Source organism: Raphanus sativus, unplaced genomic scaffold (assembly GCF_000801105.2).
Source record: "Raphanus sativus cultivar WK10039 unplaced genomic scaffold, ASM80110v3 Scaffold2693, whole genome shotgun sequence".
NCBI classification, from domain to species: Eukaryota; Viridiplantae; Streptophyta; class Magnoliopsida; order Brassicales; family Brassicaceae; genus Raphanus; species Raphanus sativus.
This window is the reverse complement of record NW_026618001.1, coordinates 1-13,991: the sequence shown is the minus strand read 5'-3', so window position 1 is coordinate 13,991 and position 13,991 is coordinate 1. Positions and strand designations below refer to the sequence as shown.

Genomic DNA, 13,991 nt, shown 5'->3' with positions numbered 1-13,991 from the left:
TTCATAAAAGTAAAAAATAATACCCGCGCTTTCGAAGCGCGGGTCAAAATCTAGTTATTATTACAGCCTTTACATATTGCGTGGCGCCAGAGTGAAATCGGATTATAACCAAACACAAGTACAGGTGTCCAAATCTGGACATTTTAATATACGGACGGTCGAGATTCAATATTCTTTTCATTTTAAATTATATAAATCTTTAGGGAAATCTATAATTTCCGTAAATACATGAATCTACAGCACATCAAAAACAAAGGGTAAAAAGCGGAGAAAGAGAAAAAAAAATCTGAATCGTTGTCTCTGGTCAAAAAAAAAAAAAAACCCTAACGTTCACAGGTAAAGGCTCCCCTCCCTCGTTCGCTCTCGTCTGAGTCACTCTTCGATTGCTCAGGTTTTCTTTGTTGGCAGATCTCTCGGAGATGAAAGGTGGTGAAACCAAAGCTCAAGCGAAGGGCACTGATGACAGGTATCTCTCTCTTTAATCACATCTGAGATTCACTTTGATTTTTTTTTGTTTCGTTTAATTTTGATTTGATTGGATTGGATTGGTCTGTCACTCAGATTGAAGACGAGAGGTAAGAAAGCTGGAAAGAAAGCCGCCAAGGATCCTAACAAGCCTAAGAGGCCTCCTAGTGCTTTCTTCGTCTTCCTGTAAGTCTCCAATTGATTAGGGAGATTAGTAGTTAGTTAGTTAGTGTTGCTAATTTATTTTTTTTTTTATTCAGGGAGGGATTCCGTAAGGAGTTCAATCTAGCTAACCCTGACAACAAATCCGTCGGAGCTGTAAGTAGTAGTACTAATCTGGGATCTACAATCTCTCTACCATATAGGTTCTTAGTTGTTTTGAATATTTTGTAAACATTTTAGGTTGGTAAAGCTGCTGGAGCTAAATGGAAATCCATGACTGATGAAGTGAGTCTTGTTTTGTTTTGTTTTGTTTTTTTTTGAATTTTAATCCTTAGATCTGTTACTCATTTTTTCAATGAAACAGGACAAAGCTCCTTTCGTAGCCAAGGCAGAGACTAAAAAGAGTGAATATACCAAGACTATGCAAAAATACAACATGAAATTGGTAATTCATTTACATTCTTCTTCTTCTTTTTGTCGCTGCTTACTTTTTCTTGTTGACCTCTTTTTGTCATTTTCTGATGTATGTTTCTTTTTTTTCTTACAGGCTAATGGAACTAGCACAGCTGGAGATGATGACTCTGACAAGTCCAAGTCTGAAGTCAACGAAGGCGCAAGTGAAGAGGTTTGTTACTTATGCTTGAAAAAATTGTCTGTTATGTTGCCTTTTTTAATTGTTGCTATTTGCTAGTGTGTAACACATACTTCTTTTTTTTTTTTTTGTAGGAGGAAGATGATGATTAGAAGATGTATCATCGATTTGTCTTATGGAGTATCTTCTGTTGTATTGTTTTTAGCTGCTAGTTTTTAGGGAGAAGAACAGTTTCACTATTGCTTTGTTTTCTTCCCCTTTTATGTTAACTGGGATTATTCGTACTATCTACTACAACTTGTTATGCACAACTTTGGATTTAGCTTGATTTTCGTCTCTACCCTTTTATGCGATGGTATCATTTGTTTCCATGAATCTAATTCTATCTCCTAGTATATTTTGCCATCTCGAACGCCACAGAGAAGCTTATCTTGGACAAAGCAAGCCCGTATTTCGTCTTGGTCTGGTCAAATGTGATGCCACTTTTGTCTCATGTCTCTCTTCATTGGTCACAAGGGTCTTCTCATTATTACTTGCAGCATCTGCTTTAGGTTACCTTTGAACTTGTTCTTTCGGCTGCTATTCTTGTTGTTGAGAATGATGATGATTATCCTCAATCTCAATTTCATCTTCATATGTCAAGAAGAATACGATCAGAGAAAATACAAAGACTCAAATTAATACATATCAAAGTAGACCTCACGTATGTCCAACTCTTATTCTATTCTTCATGGTCAACTCTACTAAATTGTATCTAGTAAAAATTAGAAAGCTCTTCGATAGTTTCCTTGGTGCTTTCTTTATTAGTTGTGCGTTTGGATTTAGTTTTGAAGATAAGAATACAGCCCTTATACGCTGCAACAAACAATATATGCATACATGGATTTAGTTACTCATTTGTGTGTTATCAGAACGTTAAAGAGTCAATGTTGTTTCACCTTTTCTCATCGGGAGATGATGTGATCACGCCTTCGTGATAAACTGTGCTATTCTTTTTGTAAACTCGGTTCAAGGATTCCGCAAGCCTAACAAAGTAAAGACAGTTAACACTTTTCGGTTCATCTCTATGTTTTATCGAAATGTCCTTTTGAGGTAAAACTGAGCTGACAACAAGTTATTAAGTCTTACCACCACTTACTATATCCAAATCAGTATGCTGACTTTTAATCTAGCCATACAATGATACAGTGGATTTAATTAATCTCTTGGATTAAGAACATAAACTACAATAAAATAGACTCTAGAATAAATACAAAAAACATGATAGAGATGTAAGCATAAAATAAGGGTAGAACACTAGAGAAGCTATAGGTACACCAAACTCTCCAATCTAAAGAAAGAATCCAAAGAAGCTTGGCCATAGAGAATCCAATGGGTTCTTTTTCTGGGCCATGACTCATCACTGACTGTCTCACCATGAAAGAAAGAATAAGCTAGACGATTCTTTATATAATAATATAGCTTTAATACCAATTAGCATCTCCTGAAATTAATTTGAAAGTGGTAGATACTGTTGATGTAAGATCTCAAACTAGTCAAATAGTTATGTCATATTTTCCTTTTTATTATATTGTTTATAGTTCAAGTTTAAAATTGTTTTCCTTTAGTTGTTAAGATCAAATGTTACTATACATATCATTTTAATAACAAACAAAAATAGTTTAATCTATATTTTTACATATGCGCCCACAGCATACACTCGTTATAGAGAGACAACAAAGGCAAACATGTATGAATACGGACCTTTTTGGCGTTTATGTAAACGTTTTGGTTTCGATGTTTGACTTAAGCTAGCACATGCAAACCTCACTATTTTCTTCCATAATGTTGACAATTAAAAATTACTTCACAGGAAAACATTGTCGGAAGAAAACGACGGGACTAACAAATGTTTCTATATTCTTCTCTAGACTGCTAAACCAGAAATATAAATCCACACACAATAACATGAATTAGTATCAGAACAATCATAGGAATTAATTAAAACATTCAAAATAATTTCCATCTGAATTCAAATGTGTTATTATGACTGAAAATGTCGCAATATGCAACTATAAGAAATAATTTACACGTTCCAACACATACTGTATGACATTAGCCATGAACGTTTTAGTTTCATGTTTTTGTCGACCATTCTCACATTTTATTTCGAGTTAACAAAGACATCCGTGGTTAAACTTTCTGTTACTACTAATCAGAGATCAATTTCAATGGATTTTTTCCTCAAAAAAAAATTCAATGGATTTTTGTTTTATACAATTATGACTATTTAGTTGATATCTTATTAAAATCTACCACCCTTAAGTTCCCGTGGAACATGGGCGGCGGACACCGACCACCTACAAGTTCTAAGGTTTAGACAACACGTGGAATCTGTGGCTCCTTTAACTTTAAAGTCCTGATGAGTGGCCCACCAGCTCTTTGCAATTCCTATACGTTTTTCTTTATTTTTTCTTAATTTTGAACTAGATAATAGGCATTGTAGCTAATACTCTCTCTATAGAATAATTGTGAAAGATATAACCTGGAATGTGTCAGAAAAGTTAGATCGCAACCTCAGTTTACCAATCTACGGAATGTTAGCTAACCGGTCAGCAGATGAGTAAACTAAAGCGTTGTTCATTTTTTGTTCTTTATCATTTATAATCATATACGTTGGACAATCAAAACTATTTATGAATAAATTATAACTAGATCATGATCCGCGCTTCGGAAACGCGGGATATTTATGATTCAAAATTTTGTTAACAATGTTACAAATATTTAATATGTAAAAAAAATTCTATTTAAAAAACTGCGTTTGAATCAACATTTTTAAATCCAAATTTAGATCGTCGAGCCAGTAAACCCGGTAATCCGATATATAATCATGTTTGAATTGGTTAAAATGTAATGGGTTAATAAGTTTGATTTGAATCCACTTTGAATATATCATATAGCACGACTATTATATAAAATTAATTGGTTAAGGAGTAATGTATTGCATGGTGATCATCGCATGGACTTATTGGATGGTGATTATGAAATCAATTGGGAAAGAAAATATTTTTTTGAATAGAAAGAAAATGGGCCAACTGATAAGAAAATAATTTAGTAACATTAATTTTTAGTTAATAGGATCAGAAAATATATCATATCTAATAGTAGGTTCAATTTAAAAATCCACTTAGAAAAAGTTCCAATGTTTCCGTTTTAATAAGATAGATTCTAATATGCCATGGTGAAAATGATTCGATAGCATAAGAACTATAATTGTATAACTTTTTGGACTGTATGAGTAAATAACAGTGTTGTTTATATACCACTTAAATAACATTAAACTAAGGTAATATAAATATGCAATTATGGAAGTAGCCATTTAACTGTAAATATACATATGACAAATCAAATTTCAACGGTCATTTTTCTAATATGGAAACTAAATAACCATATAATTCAAATAGTTTCCTTTTATCCCCATACACTCTTACTGTGAAGAATCACGTTACCGTTGCTTGAAAATTCTGATCGTTTTTTTTGGGTAATCATTGTTCTTGTTCTTGACACTTAATATTAGAATTTAATATAAATTCAGCTCTTTTGTCCTTTTCTGCTTTTATCTTTCCTTCTACTCCCGAAAAAAGCACTGACTCTTCCTCTGTTTGCTTCCTTCACACAGAGACAAAGAGAGAGAGAAGAAAAGACGAGCTTCTGACAACAAGAGATGATGGAGTGGGATAATAATCAGCAGCAGCAACCCAATAACCATAACAACTCTTCAAATCTCCAGGGGATCGACGTTAGTGGCGGCGGCGGCTCGAGCTCAGGAGGAATGTACGTGAAGGTGATGACCGACGAGCAGCTTGAAACTCTGAGGAAACAGATTGCTATCTACGCCACCATTTGTGAGCGTCTCGTTGAGATGCACAAAACCCTCACTTCTCACCAAGATCTTGCAGGTTCTTCTCCCTTCCTTATTCTTCCTCTGACTTTAGCTTCTTCCTCTGTTTATAGATTGAAAAAAAATATTCCTTTTTTGCTGTAATTTTAGTCTTTTTTCCAGAATTTTGGTTTGGTCTGATTGATCCTTCTATTAGGTGAAATGGGCAATTGAAAATTCTCAACCTTTATAACCTTTAGTGGCGTAATTAGCAGTTCAAATCTGATGCAAAGAACATAACACTTTAGCTTGTTCTTAAGATGTATTTAAAGTTTCAGTTTTTATTTACTTCAAACTTTACCAACTCTGTTTCATATGTCTTTTTGGTGTTAAAAAACAGGAGTGAGACTGGGAGGCCTCTATGCAGACCCAACTATTGGTCACAAGATGACAGCTAGGCAGAGGTGGACTCCCACGCCAGTGCAGCTTCAGATTCTGGAGCGTATATTCGACCAAGGCACGGGAACACCCAGCAAGCAAAAGATCAAAGACATAACCGAGGAGCTGAGCCAACACGGCCAGATTTCTGAACAAAACGTCTACAATTGGTTCCAGAACCGGCGTGCTCGTTCCAAGAGGAAGCAGCATGGTGGTGGTGTTGGTTCTTCTAGCAACAACAACATTAACAACAACGGTGAGTCTGAGGTAGAGACTGACACTGAGACATTGAATGGGAAGAGAAAGATACCAGAGAGTCTTCGTGTTCTTCCTGATGGAAACAATGCTATTGGGACAACAAGTACTAGTCCTAGGCCTGAAGATCTTTGCTTTCAGAGCCCTGAGATGAGCTCTGATCTTCACTTTCTATCAAACCCAAGTAAGTTAAAAAAAAGTCCCCTTTTTAACTCACACTTGAGCTCAACAGACATTCATAGAAATGGTCAAGAAAGCTTGTGACTTGTGTGTCTGTACAATAATCAGAGGTTTTGTTTGTGATTTGTGTGTCTTGTAGGGGATGATCATCTTGTTGGAAAGATGGGATTGTCTGAAAGCTACAGCCTTTATGATCATGTTGAAGACTATGGCATGTCAGGCTGAGTGAAACTTCTAATGATAAGAGAGAGATCAAAGAAATGGATTTTCCTAGTCAGTCTTAAAGCAATTTTAGACCTTTTTAATATAATTTTTATGGAATGTTGAACTATCTTAGAGATTGTGCTTTTGATGTTTTCTTCAATTATAATAAAATAAAAATAAACAGCTTCAGCTTTTACAGTCTCTCTTCTTTACCCCCAAATCTATCTTATTAAATCAGAAACATTGGGTTGGACCCAAACTGTTTTTGTAAGTTTTAAATTAAATTTACCATTCAACTATATAGTTAATTCTACCAATCTCTTTTAATATTCTCTCCCTTATTAATACATTTAGACCTCCTCCCCATTACATTCCTAAATTACTAGATCCTATTGAATCACCTACCGATTTCATTCAATGACAAAGACACCTAAAATAATTAATTTCGCCTTCTTTATCAAATCGTATATCATTTTAGAATTTTTTTTTTTAGAAACTTACCTTTGTGTTCACACTATCCAAACAATTGATAAGTAAACAAATTTCGCGCTCGATGTCATGAGATCCCATACCATTTCAAAAATACGTACTTATTGTTTTCTTAAGATAATTTAAAAGATTAAGTTACTTATTTTTTGTAACAATTTGGTGTTACGCATATAATAAAATAAAATAAAATAAATATTAATAAGTATTTAAATATTTAATAAAAACAATGAAATTAAATTTTAAATATAGAAATAACATCAAATTAGATTTTATATTGATCATCCATCAGTTTAATCGGTAATCTCAGAGTTTAGTATTTATTGTGAGTTTTATCGGATTTCAAATAATAGATATTTTTTAAAAAATTCAAACTGGAATACATATCGAATTAGCGGGTTTACCGTCTCAATTGAAGGTCTAAGTCGGGTTTAAAAGTGGTGATTTAATGAAATGTTTTAAATAGACAAATTCTAATTAATTAACAAAATATTTGTAATATTATTAATAGAATTTTGAATCATAAATATCCCGCGCTTCCGAAGCGCGGGTCAATGATCTAGTTATTATTACAATTGAAAACATGCAAAGCTAGTAAAGCATTGTAATGCCCTTTCTCTATTTCTTCGTCCTTCACATCGTGTAAGACCAGAGTCTGTATTACCAAATCCTCCCAATCAATCTCACACCCTCTCTTCCTTTTCTTCTTCTTGCTATCTTCAACAAGCTCCAGAGACAACTCATCACTTCCACTAACTTTGTCATCATCACAAGGATCTTGTATCGCATCAATCCTTAACTTAGCCGCCTTAATCTTCTCTCTTCTTCTTTCCACCGCATCACAACCCTTCACGTAAGAAATAGGCAAATCATCATCAAGCCCTACATCTTTCTCCAATACTTCCTTGAGTGTAAGTCTCTGACTCATCTTCGACTTCCCTTTCCACCAATCTTCACACGAAACCATCTGAAGAAACGAGCTCCTTTGACCTTCACCATCATCATAACAATACATAGCTTCTTTGCTTAAACAATCTCTCACTATATCCTCCAAACAAACCCCATCGCTTATAACCATCTCATCTCCTTTCCCTTCCCTCTTCTTTCTCATAGACTTAGCTTCCATCAAACCAATCAAAGTCCCTGAATGTTTCACAACATTCTTCACAGTAACATCTCCCGCCCAAGGCAAACCAATCTCTTTCGCAACCTTCACAAGCTTCTCCAACAGCTCCTTATACCTCATCTTACAAGTACACAACGAAACCTCAGCGTCTCTAGCCAAATCATCAATCCCAACCTTCACCCCATTCACCTGACAGACAAGCCCCAAAACCGCAACAACCAAAGGCATCGGTCTCCTCCCCGTAGACAAAAACCACTTCAACGAACAGTTCATCAGAAACCCCCCTTGCTTCATCACCCTCTCCTTCTTCTTACCATCAACACCACCCAACCTCGGCGAACCTCTCGCCGTCTTCACAAACAACCCCACCAGATCAATCTCCTCCAACTCCAACCCTAAATACTCCACAACACGCTTACACATACTCCCCAGCTGATGCAAATCACACCCAACAACACCAGAGATCTCATCCATCGTCAAAACACCTCCCCTCCCTTCTCTCCTCACCAGCGCGTAGCAACACGCGCCGATCAGAAGAGAGAACCACTCGCCTTTCCCGAACTCCCCGTCGGTGATCTTCCCGATCATACGCTTGATCTCCTCGGATTTCTCGCCGAGCTGCAACCTCTCCGCGATGTCCTCGATCAAGTTACCGGCTTCGTAGATCTTCTTCTCTCTGTAGGCGAGGGTGGAGCCTGTGCCCGTGGTGCCCACTCGGATATACGTGCCTTGTGGTCCTCTTACCCCGCCAAGCTGGGCCTCGTAGTTGTCGTACTCTTGTAACGTCCCGCATCTGCAGCAGAAGGAGTTCCCTGTGTCGTCGTCGCGTTGGAAGTCGGTGCCGTTGCATCTCTTGCACCGCATGGTTTGCAAAATTGGAAAAAAAAAGTGTCGAACTTTCGATTTGGGTTTTTTTCGATCTCCCGTGGGAAAGAGGAGGATCCGGTAATGGTTCCGACAGGGAGATACGACCGGAGCGACGGCGATTAGAGTTTTTAAGGTAATGAAGAAAACAGATTGGAGTAAGTTAGGTTTTATAGTTTTTGTGGAGACAATAAAAACGGCAAGGAGTTAATATCAGCGTTTTCGTAATTGAGTTAAACGGCGACGTTTAAATTAAAGGTCTTTATGCAGAAACGGCACACAGTCTGGAGTTTTGGCGAGATTTGCAAGGCTTAATAAAGTAAAAATAAAGGTCTTTATTCTGAAACGGCACACAGTCTGGAGATTTGGCGAGATTTGTGAGGCTTCGTTGTGAAACCAAGTGAAACTGGGTCATAATGCACGCAAGTTGTTCGACTGAAAGCCGCAGAGAAACCGTTTTGCTGTCTGAGTCGAGTGTGACGCGAAAGTCTGAATCTTTTTTCTTTGGGTATTGAGAAGCTGGTCTCCCGTGTTGCGGCAGTCTTTTTCTTATAATGGATAGGAGTAAACGACTGTGATATATATACAATGGCGAGCTCGTATCTTTCGAGTAAGAGATACACTTACATACACGAAAGTGGAAGTGAGACACGTAGAGGAGCCATTGACATTCACCATGTGATCATCAACAGAAGCAGATCAACTGGTTATGCCCGTCTTATGGGCCTTGCTTTCTTCCTTGTTAATTTGGGTGTCTCTATGTACTTTTTTCTTGAAAAGGTAACTGATACGTTTAGGAGATGTTTGTTATTTTGGATAAGATATGAATTTTCTTGTGAGTAATTCTGAGTCATTGCTTGGAATAAGTGGCTGCTAGTTCATTGCATGAGGAAGGCATAACGTCTTGTTTCTTATCTTAAGGGATCAATCACAGTGAATAAATGCCTTACTTTACAAAGATTGTTTTGTTGATGTTCTATCTGTATTTTTCTCCATGGGGGTATCTGAGATGGATAATTTACATGAAACAGGATAATCCACTTAGAACTCTTTCTTGGAGCTGCCTTTTAAGTGGTTTCTTTGTTGTGATACAATGCCGGAAGTTAGTCAAGAAAGGTGAGGAGGCTCCCCTGTAACACGGTTTTAAGTTTCACCAAATGATATAGTCTTCACATTTTTTTAACTGATTTTTTTTTTCTTTCTTACTTGAGCTGTCCAGAATCTGTTATAATCATGCCAAACTTCGGGATCCAACTTGAAACCCAATATTTAAGGTACGTTTTTATCCTTTTAGTTAGTAATAGTATGTATATTTTCTGCACTCCATGATGACTTAGTGATTTGGACTATGCAACATATTGATGGCATATTAGAGAGGTGGTCTTGGTGGAATAGCTTGTAATTTTCCTTGGCTATTGTCATCTGTGCTTTTACCAATCATACAAGTACTTATGTTCTGTATGCTTTTTTTTCTGCTTTGCAGTGGAAAAACTGTCTCCACGTTTATCCCCATTGGTAAGATTTTGAAGCCTGTGCTTGTGGAATGTGTCACACCTGTTACATGTTATTGGAGTCTCTCTTTATTTCTGCGCGATGAAGAACAGCTTACATTGGTGTTTAAGGTAATGCAAACATTTTGTTTCAATTAGATCGTATTGTGAGAGAAGCTTTTGCTGACAACTTTGAGAATAATCAAAAGAGCTACCAATGATTGATTCAATCTGGAAACATTATATTGTTTTTTTATGGCCATTGATTCTAAGTTCAGTTTCTTCTTCTTCTGTATAGGAACTGCGTCCGTCATTGAAGATGTTGGTTCCCATTTGGAAGGGATTGTGTGCTGTTATTGTCACAGATCAAAGTAAAATGATAACCGAAGAAAAACATGTTGTAGTATCTGGTTAAGCATCTACGTGTAATTTTCATTGCCACTACAAGCAAATGAACATGGAAGGACAGAATTTAAGTTTTAAAATACTCTTTTCACTGGTGAACTTTTTCATTCCACACTAAAACTTTTCATGACCAAGGTTTCTAGCGTGCACAAGAGTAGCAATACAAAAAAAGATTCAACGATGTTGATATTTTATTTGGTTAGACAGTGCTGCTAATTACGATGTACTACTTCCATTAGATTTCTATTTTAAAATGATTTCACTAACTTTTTGGGGGTCTGTTGAGAATGAAATGGCACGGCAAGTTGATGGTGAAGTTGACTTATTTCCGCCAAACTATAGAGCAGGGAATAATGATGATAGATCTAAGATCTATCAGATTAGATTATAAGTGTGACATTATCGATTGGATTGACCACGCTCCTAAACATCCATCCACCATAAATTCTAAATCACGTCAATGATATGGTAGCTACATCCGTTTTTAAATACACTTTTTTTTTTATTAAACAGAGAAGATGTCCAGACTGAAATCCGACTAATAAGTTTTCTTTTGTGGAGGACCGGTCCATCAGCAACAAACAAATTCGATTTATTTGTGTGGAAGTGTTAATGATCTACATCGCTTCGCCACACATAAAACTAGCAATTTTGCATTGGAAAGAAATTGATCCTTATCCTAGATCTAACTCCTCATCCAATATAAATCACTAAACTACTGTAACTTTTTTAAATAACAGTAACAAGTTCTACAGTTCAAATTTATCTTTTGTACCATCTATCTACATATTGTGTAACTTCTATATAACAAAAACAAGTAATAGTAACTCTGATCATAACGAGATTCATCTTTAGAAACTCCTTTCATGCAATTATAGAACTCTTTCTATTTATTTTTTTCAGAGAGGGATCCAATATGTTTTTGTTCATTATCATCATTCTCATCATATATAATTTATTTTGTGTAGATTAAACTTTCTGTGTTGTTTAGTTGAAATCTAGCTTAACTAGGCGACAGACTATAAACAATAAATTTCATTAACCGTTCGAATATTCGTTTTTGAGCTTCTTTATATCAAAGCCAAGAAGTATAGGTTCACATTAATCTTTAAAATAAAATAAAAGAAAACTCCCTGAAGAAAGAAGAAAAAAATATATTTATTTGGTAATCTATCCGAGAAATAAAAATTTAATCCGCGCTTTAAAAGCACGAAATTATTATTTATTGACAAATATTTTTAGCCTAAAAAAAACCCGGTGGTGGTGGCCTAGTGGCGTTTGAAGGAATTAAGAAACCCAATAAGACGAACCCGGGTTTAAACCCCACCGGCCATACGGATATGAGTTATTGCTTTCGACTCATTTGAATGCCTAGGAAAGAGTCTATCCGTGGGCTGTACCTCCACCCGGGAGTTAGGCTTGTGTCATCATTGATCCGGGTTTATCCCTTTTCTTTTTCAATAAAAAGAAAGAAGAAAAAAAAAAAGACATGAGGGCCGTTATTATGGTTAGACGGAGGAATGTCTCTGACCAGACCAGCTGGTGAGTTTTTCTGCGGTTCTTGTCTATGTCATGTAACTTGTAAGAAATATCACTGTTAAAAAAAATTAAAAGGGAAAATTAAAAATAAATGAAAACAGAGGCGAATGAGGGAGAGATTTTGTAGGGTTTTTACATATAAAATAGAATTTGGAATAATCTTCTCTTTGCCTTCTCCATTGCCATATTCTCTCCTTCTTTCTCTGCCCTCTGCAAATCCTAAGTTTCCTTGTGTCCTCTGCTCTCTCATCTTCCTTCGAAGCTGTGTGGCAATTCAAAACTGGAAAGGAATACACAGAGGTAATTGCTTTCTTCATCTGCCACTCTGTTTCCTTCTTCTTTATATGTATGGTTCTTGTCTTTTAGCCTAATATCATTATAAGATTTTTTTTTAAATTGAGTTTATGGATGCCAAATGTGTTTTGATGATAGATTATGTTCTTGCTTCAACGTTTTGATTGTATAAAGTATCCATCTTAAAGGAAATGGATTGTTTTGATTTCAAAATCTGAAAACATTAATCGAGCTGATCTCTCATCCATAATTTAAGTTCCGATCATTTGAACCAGCCTCCAGATTAAGGACACTAACTCGTGTTCTGGTTTCTCTAAAAGTCTCTGTTTAAAATGGAAAGGAATCAGCTCGATTCAGATTGCCATCTCCCTCCTCGAAAGCGACTGCTTGCTGGATTCAAGAGGCTTAACTCCAACGGCAACGGGTCTTCTTCTTCTCCTTTAGCTTTCACATCTTCCTCCTCAACTTCAAACTCAAACGGATCTTCCTCCTCTGCTTCAACCGACGTTCACACCCATCTGGACGACTTGTTAGCTTACCGTTTCGACAACGACCATAATCAGTCACCGGAAGAGCTCGCCGAAGAAGCGAGATCCGCCGCTGCTTTAGCGGTTAAAGCAGCAAAGACGGCGAGGGAAGTGGCTAACGAAAAGGCATTGGTTTCTGCAAAGGCAATCGCTGCGGCCAAGAGGGCGTTGGAGTTGGTTGATTTTTTCTCCAAAGAAGCAATGACCCGTGATAGCAAGGAGAGGAGGAGGTCTCCTCCTAATCCTAATCCTAAGAAGAACAAGCAGAAGAAACATGTCCCTCTTCAGCACTTGTATTCAAAGGCAGATGAGTTAAGAGACGAAGAAGAGTATTTAGCGAGTAGGCTGCATCATCGAGCTATAGACAATAGCTACCCTAAAGTCTTGGGAATAAACAAGAAGCAGAAGACCGGTACTATGGATGATGTTGCTGGGGTCGTGGATTCAGACAGCTCGTATGAACGATTAGAATCAAACCGGGAGGAGGTGTTCAAACCGGATGAAGTTGACTCGATACCGACACCGGGGAAGGAAGAAAGTAACTCATTGGGCAGAAGAAGAGGAAGAGTGAAGCTGAAGAAGCTTCCTTTGAGCATTTTGTAACTCTAGGGCTCAAGAAACTGGAACCTGCGTGGATCATACGATGGATGAAGGTGTGGTAAAATGTGTAAAACAGAACAGAGCCGTACGGTCATAAGATGATCTGGTCACTATTGCCATTTTCAGTAGAAGAATCAGATTATTGTGTTCCTTTTTTTTTGGATGTGTTTTCTTATTTATGTTCCTCTGCATTACATTTAGTGTTGTAGATGAGGATTTGATGTTTGGATTCTTTAGATGGAGAAGCAATGTAATAACGTGATGTTAAATGTTAATTTTTATTTTGTTTTAATCCATTTCTTTTGTGCTAAATTAACAACTAGTTAATAAGAAGTGGGTTGTTGAACATAAAAATTAACAATGAGAAGTGGGCTAACTTTTGAAATCAGTGGGGAAGACTAAGAAAAATTACTTAGAGGAGAGATATTTGGTAGATTCAACTAATAGATACATGGTAGCACATGAACCACGTGCTGATAAAGAACGTGGGACACAGATCAAACTC

General features: G+C 36.6%; 4 protein-coding genes and 1 pseudogene across 5 annotated transcripts; 4 read left to right on the top strand and 1 right to left on the bottom strand.

The window, feature by feature from the left end:
- The first annotated feature begins 216 nt into the window (after positions 1 to 216).
- On the top strand, positions 217 to 1,588 carry LOC130505916 (high mobility group B protein 4-like). 2 transcript variants are annotated; one of them, XM_057000517.1, is made up of 8 exons: positions 217 to 336; positions 409 to 466; positions 562 to 651; positions 726 to 783; positions 868 to 912; positions 992 to 1,072; positions 1,175 to 1,252; positions 1,354 to 1,588. In XM_057000517.1, exons 2-8 carry the CDS (start codon positions 420 to 422, stop codon positions 1,369 to 1,371), a joined length of 417 nt encoding a protein of 138 aa, XP_056856497.1. In that variant the 5' UTR covers positions 217 to 336; positions 409 to 419; the 3' UTR covers positions 1,372 to 1,588. The 2 variants fall into 2 exon arrangements, with proteins under 2 accessions (XP_056856497.1, XP_056856498.1); XM_057000518.1 differs by having other exon boundaries at positions 326 to 466.
- Positions 1,589 to 4,953: 3,365 nt separating this feature from the next.
- Positions 4,954 to 6,351, top strand: LOC130505915 (WUSCHEL-related homeobox 13-like; the record flags this gene model as incomplete). Its single annotated transcript, XM_057000516.1, is given in 3 exon segments — positions 4,954 to 5,157; positions 5,479 to 5,955; positions 6,091 to 6,351. Coding segments are annotated over 3 exon segments (767 nt in total), but the record flags the coding sequence as incomplete, so codon positions are not given.
- Positions 6,352 to 7,122: 771 nt separating this feature from the next.
- LOC108843059 (plant-specific TFIIB-related protein PTF2) lies at positions 7,123 to 8,753 on the bottom strand. Its single transcript, XM_018616147.2, has one exon. It carries the CDS (start codon positions 8,629 to 8,631, stop codon positions 7,201 to 7,203), a length of 1,431 nt encoding a protein of 476 aa, XP_018471649.2. The 5' UTR covers positions 8,632 to 8,753; the 3' UTR covers positions 7,123 to 7,200.
- Positions 8,754 to 8,980: 227 nt separating this feature from the next.
- Positions 8,981 to 10,720, top strand: LOC130505914 (uncharacterized). Its single transcript, XM_057000515.1, has 5 exons — positions 8,981 to 9,411; positions 9,663 to 9,747; positions 9,851 to 9,905; positions 10,115 to 10,253; positions 10,420 to 10,720. Exons 1-5 carry the CDS (start codon positions 9,220 to 9,222, stop codon positions 10,534 to 10,536), a joined length of 588 nt encoding a protein of 195 aa, XP_056856495.1. The 5' UTR covers positions 8,981 to 9,219; the 3' UTR covers positions 10,537 to 10,720.
- Positions 10,721 to 12,130: 1,410 nt separating this feature from the next.
- On the top strand, positions 12,131 to 13,778 carry LOC108828596 (uncharacterized; annotated as a pseudogene).
- The last annotated feature ends 213 nt before the right edge of the window (positions 13,779 to 13,991 follow it).

Coding starts and splice junctions, on each gene's coding strand:
- LOC130505916 (XM_057000517.1), top strand. CDS start 420: ATGAAAGGTGGTGAAACCAAAGCTCAAGCGAAGGGCACTGATGACAG. Junction 784..867: donor ACAACAAATCCGTCGGAGCT/GTAAGTAGTAGT, acceptor TAAACATTTTAG/GTTGGTAAAGCTGCTGGAGC. Junction 913..991: donor GGAAATCCATGACTGATGAA/GTGAGTCTTGTT, acceptor TCAATGAAACAG/GACAAAGCTCCTTTCGTAGC.
- LOC108843059 (XM_018616147.2), bottom strand. CDS start 8,631: ATGCGGTGCAAGAGATGCAACGGCACCGACTTCCAACGCGACGACGAC.
- LOC130505914 (XM_057000515.1), top strand. CDS start 9,220: ATGGCGAGCTCGTATCTTTCGAGTAAGAGATACACTTACATACACGAA. Junction 9,412..9,662: donor TGTACTTTTTTCTTGAAAAG/GTAACTGATACG, acceptor TACATGAAACAG/GATAATCCACTTAGAACTCT. Junction 10,254..10,419: donor AGCTTACATTGGTGTTTAAG/GTAATGCAAACA, acceptor TCTTCTGTATAG/GAACTGCGTCCGTCATTGAA.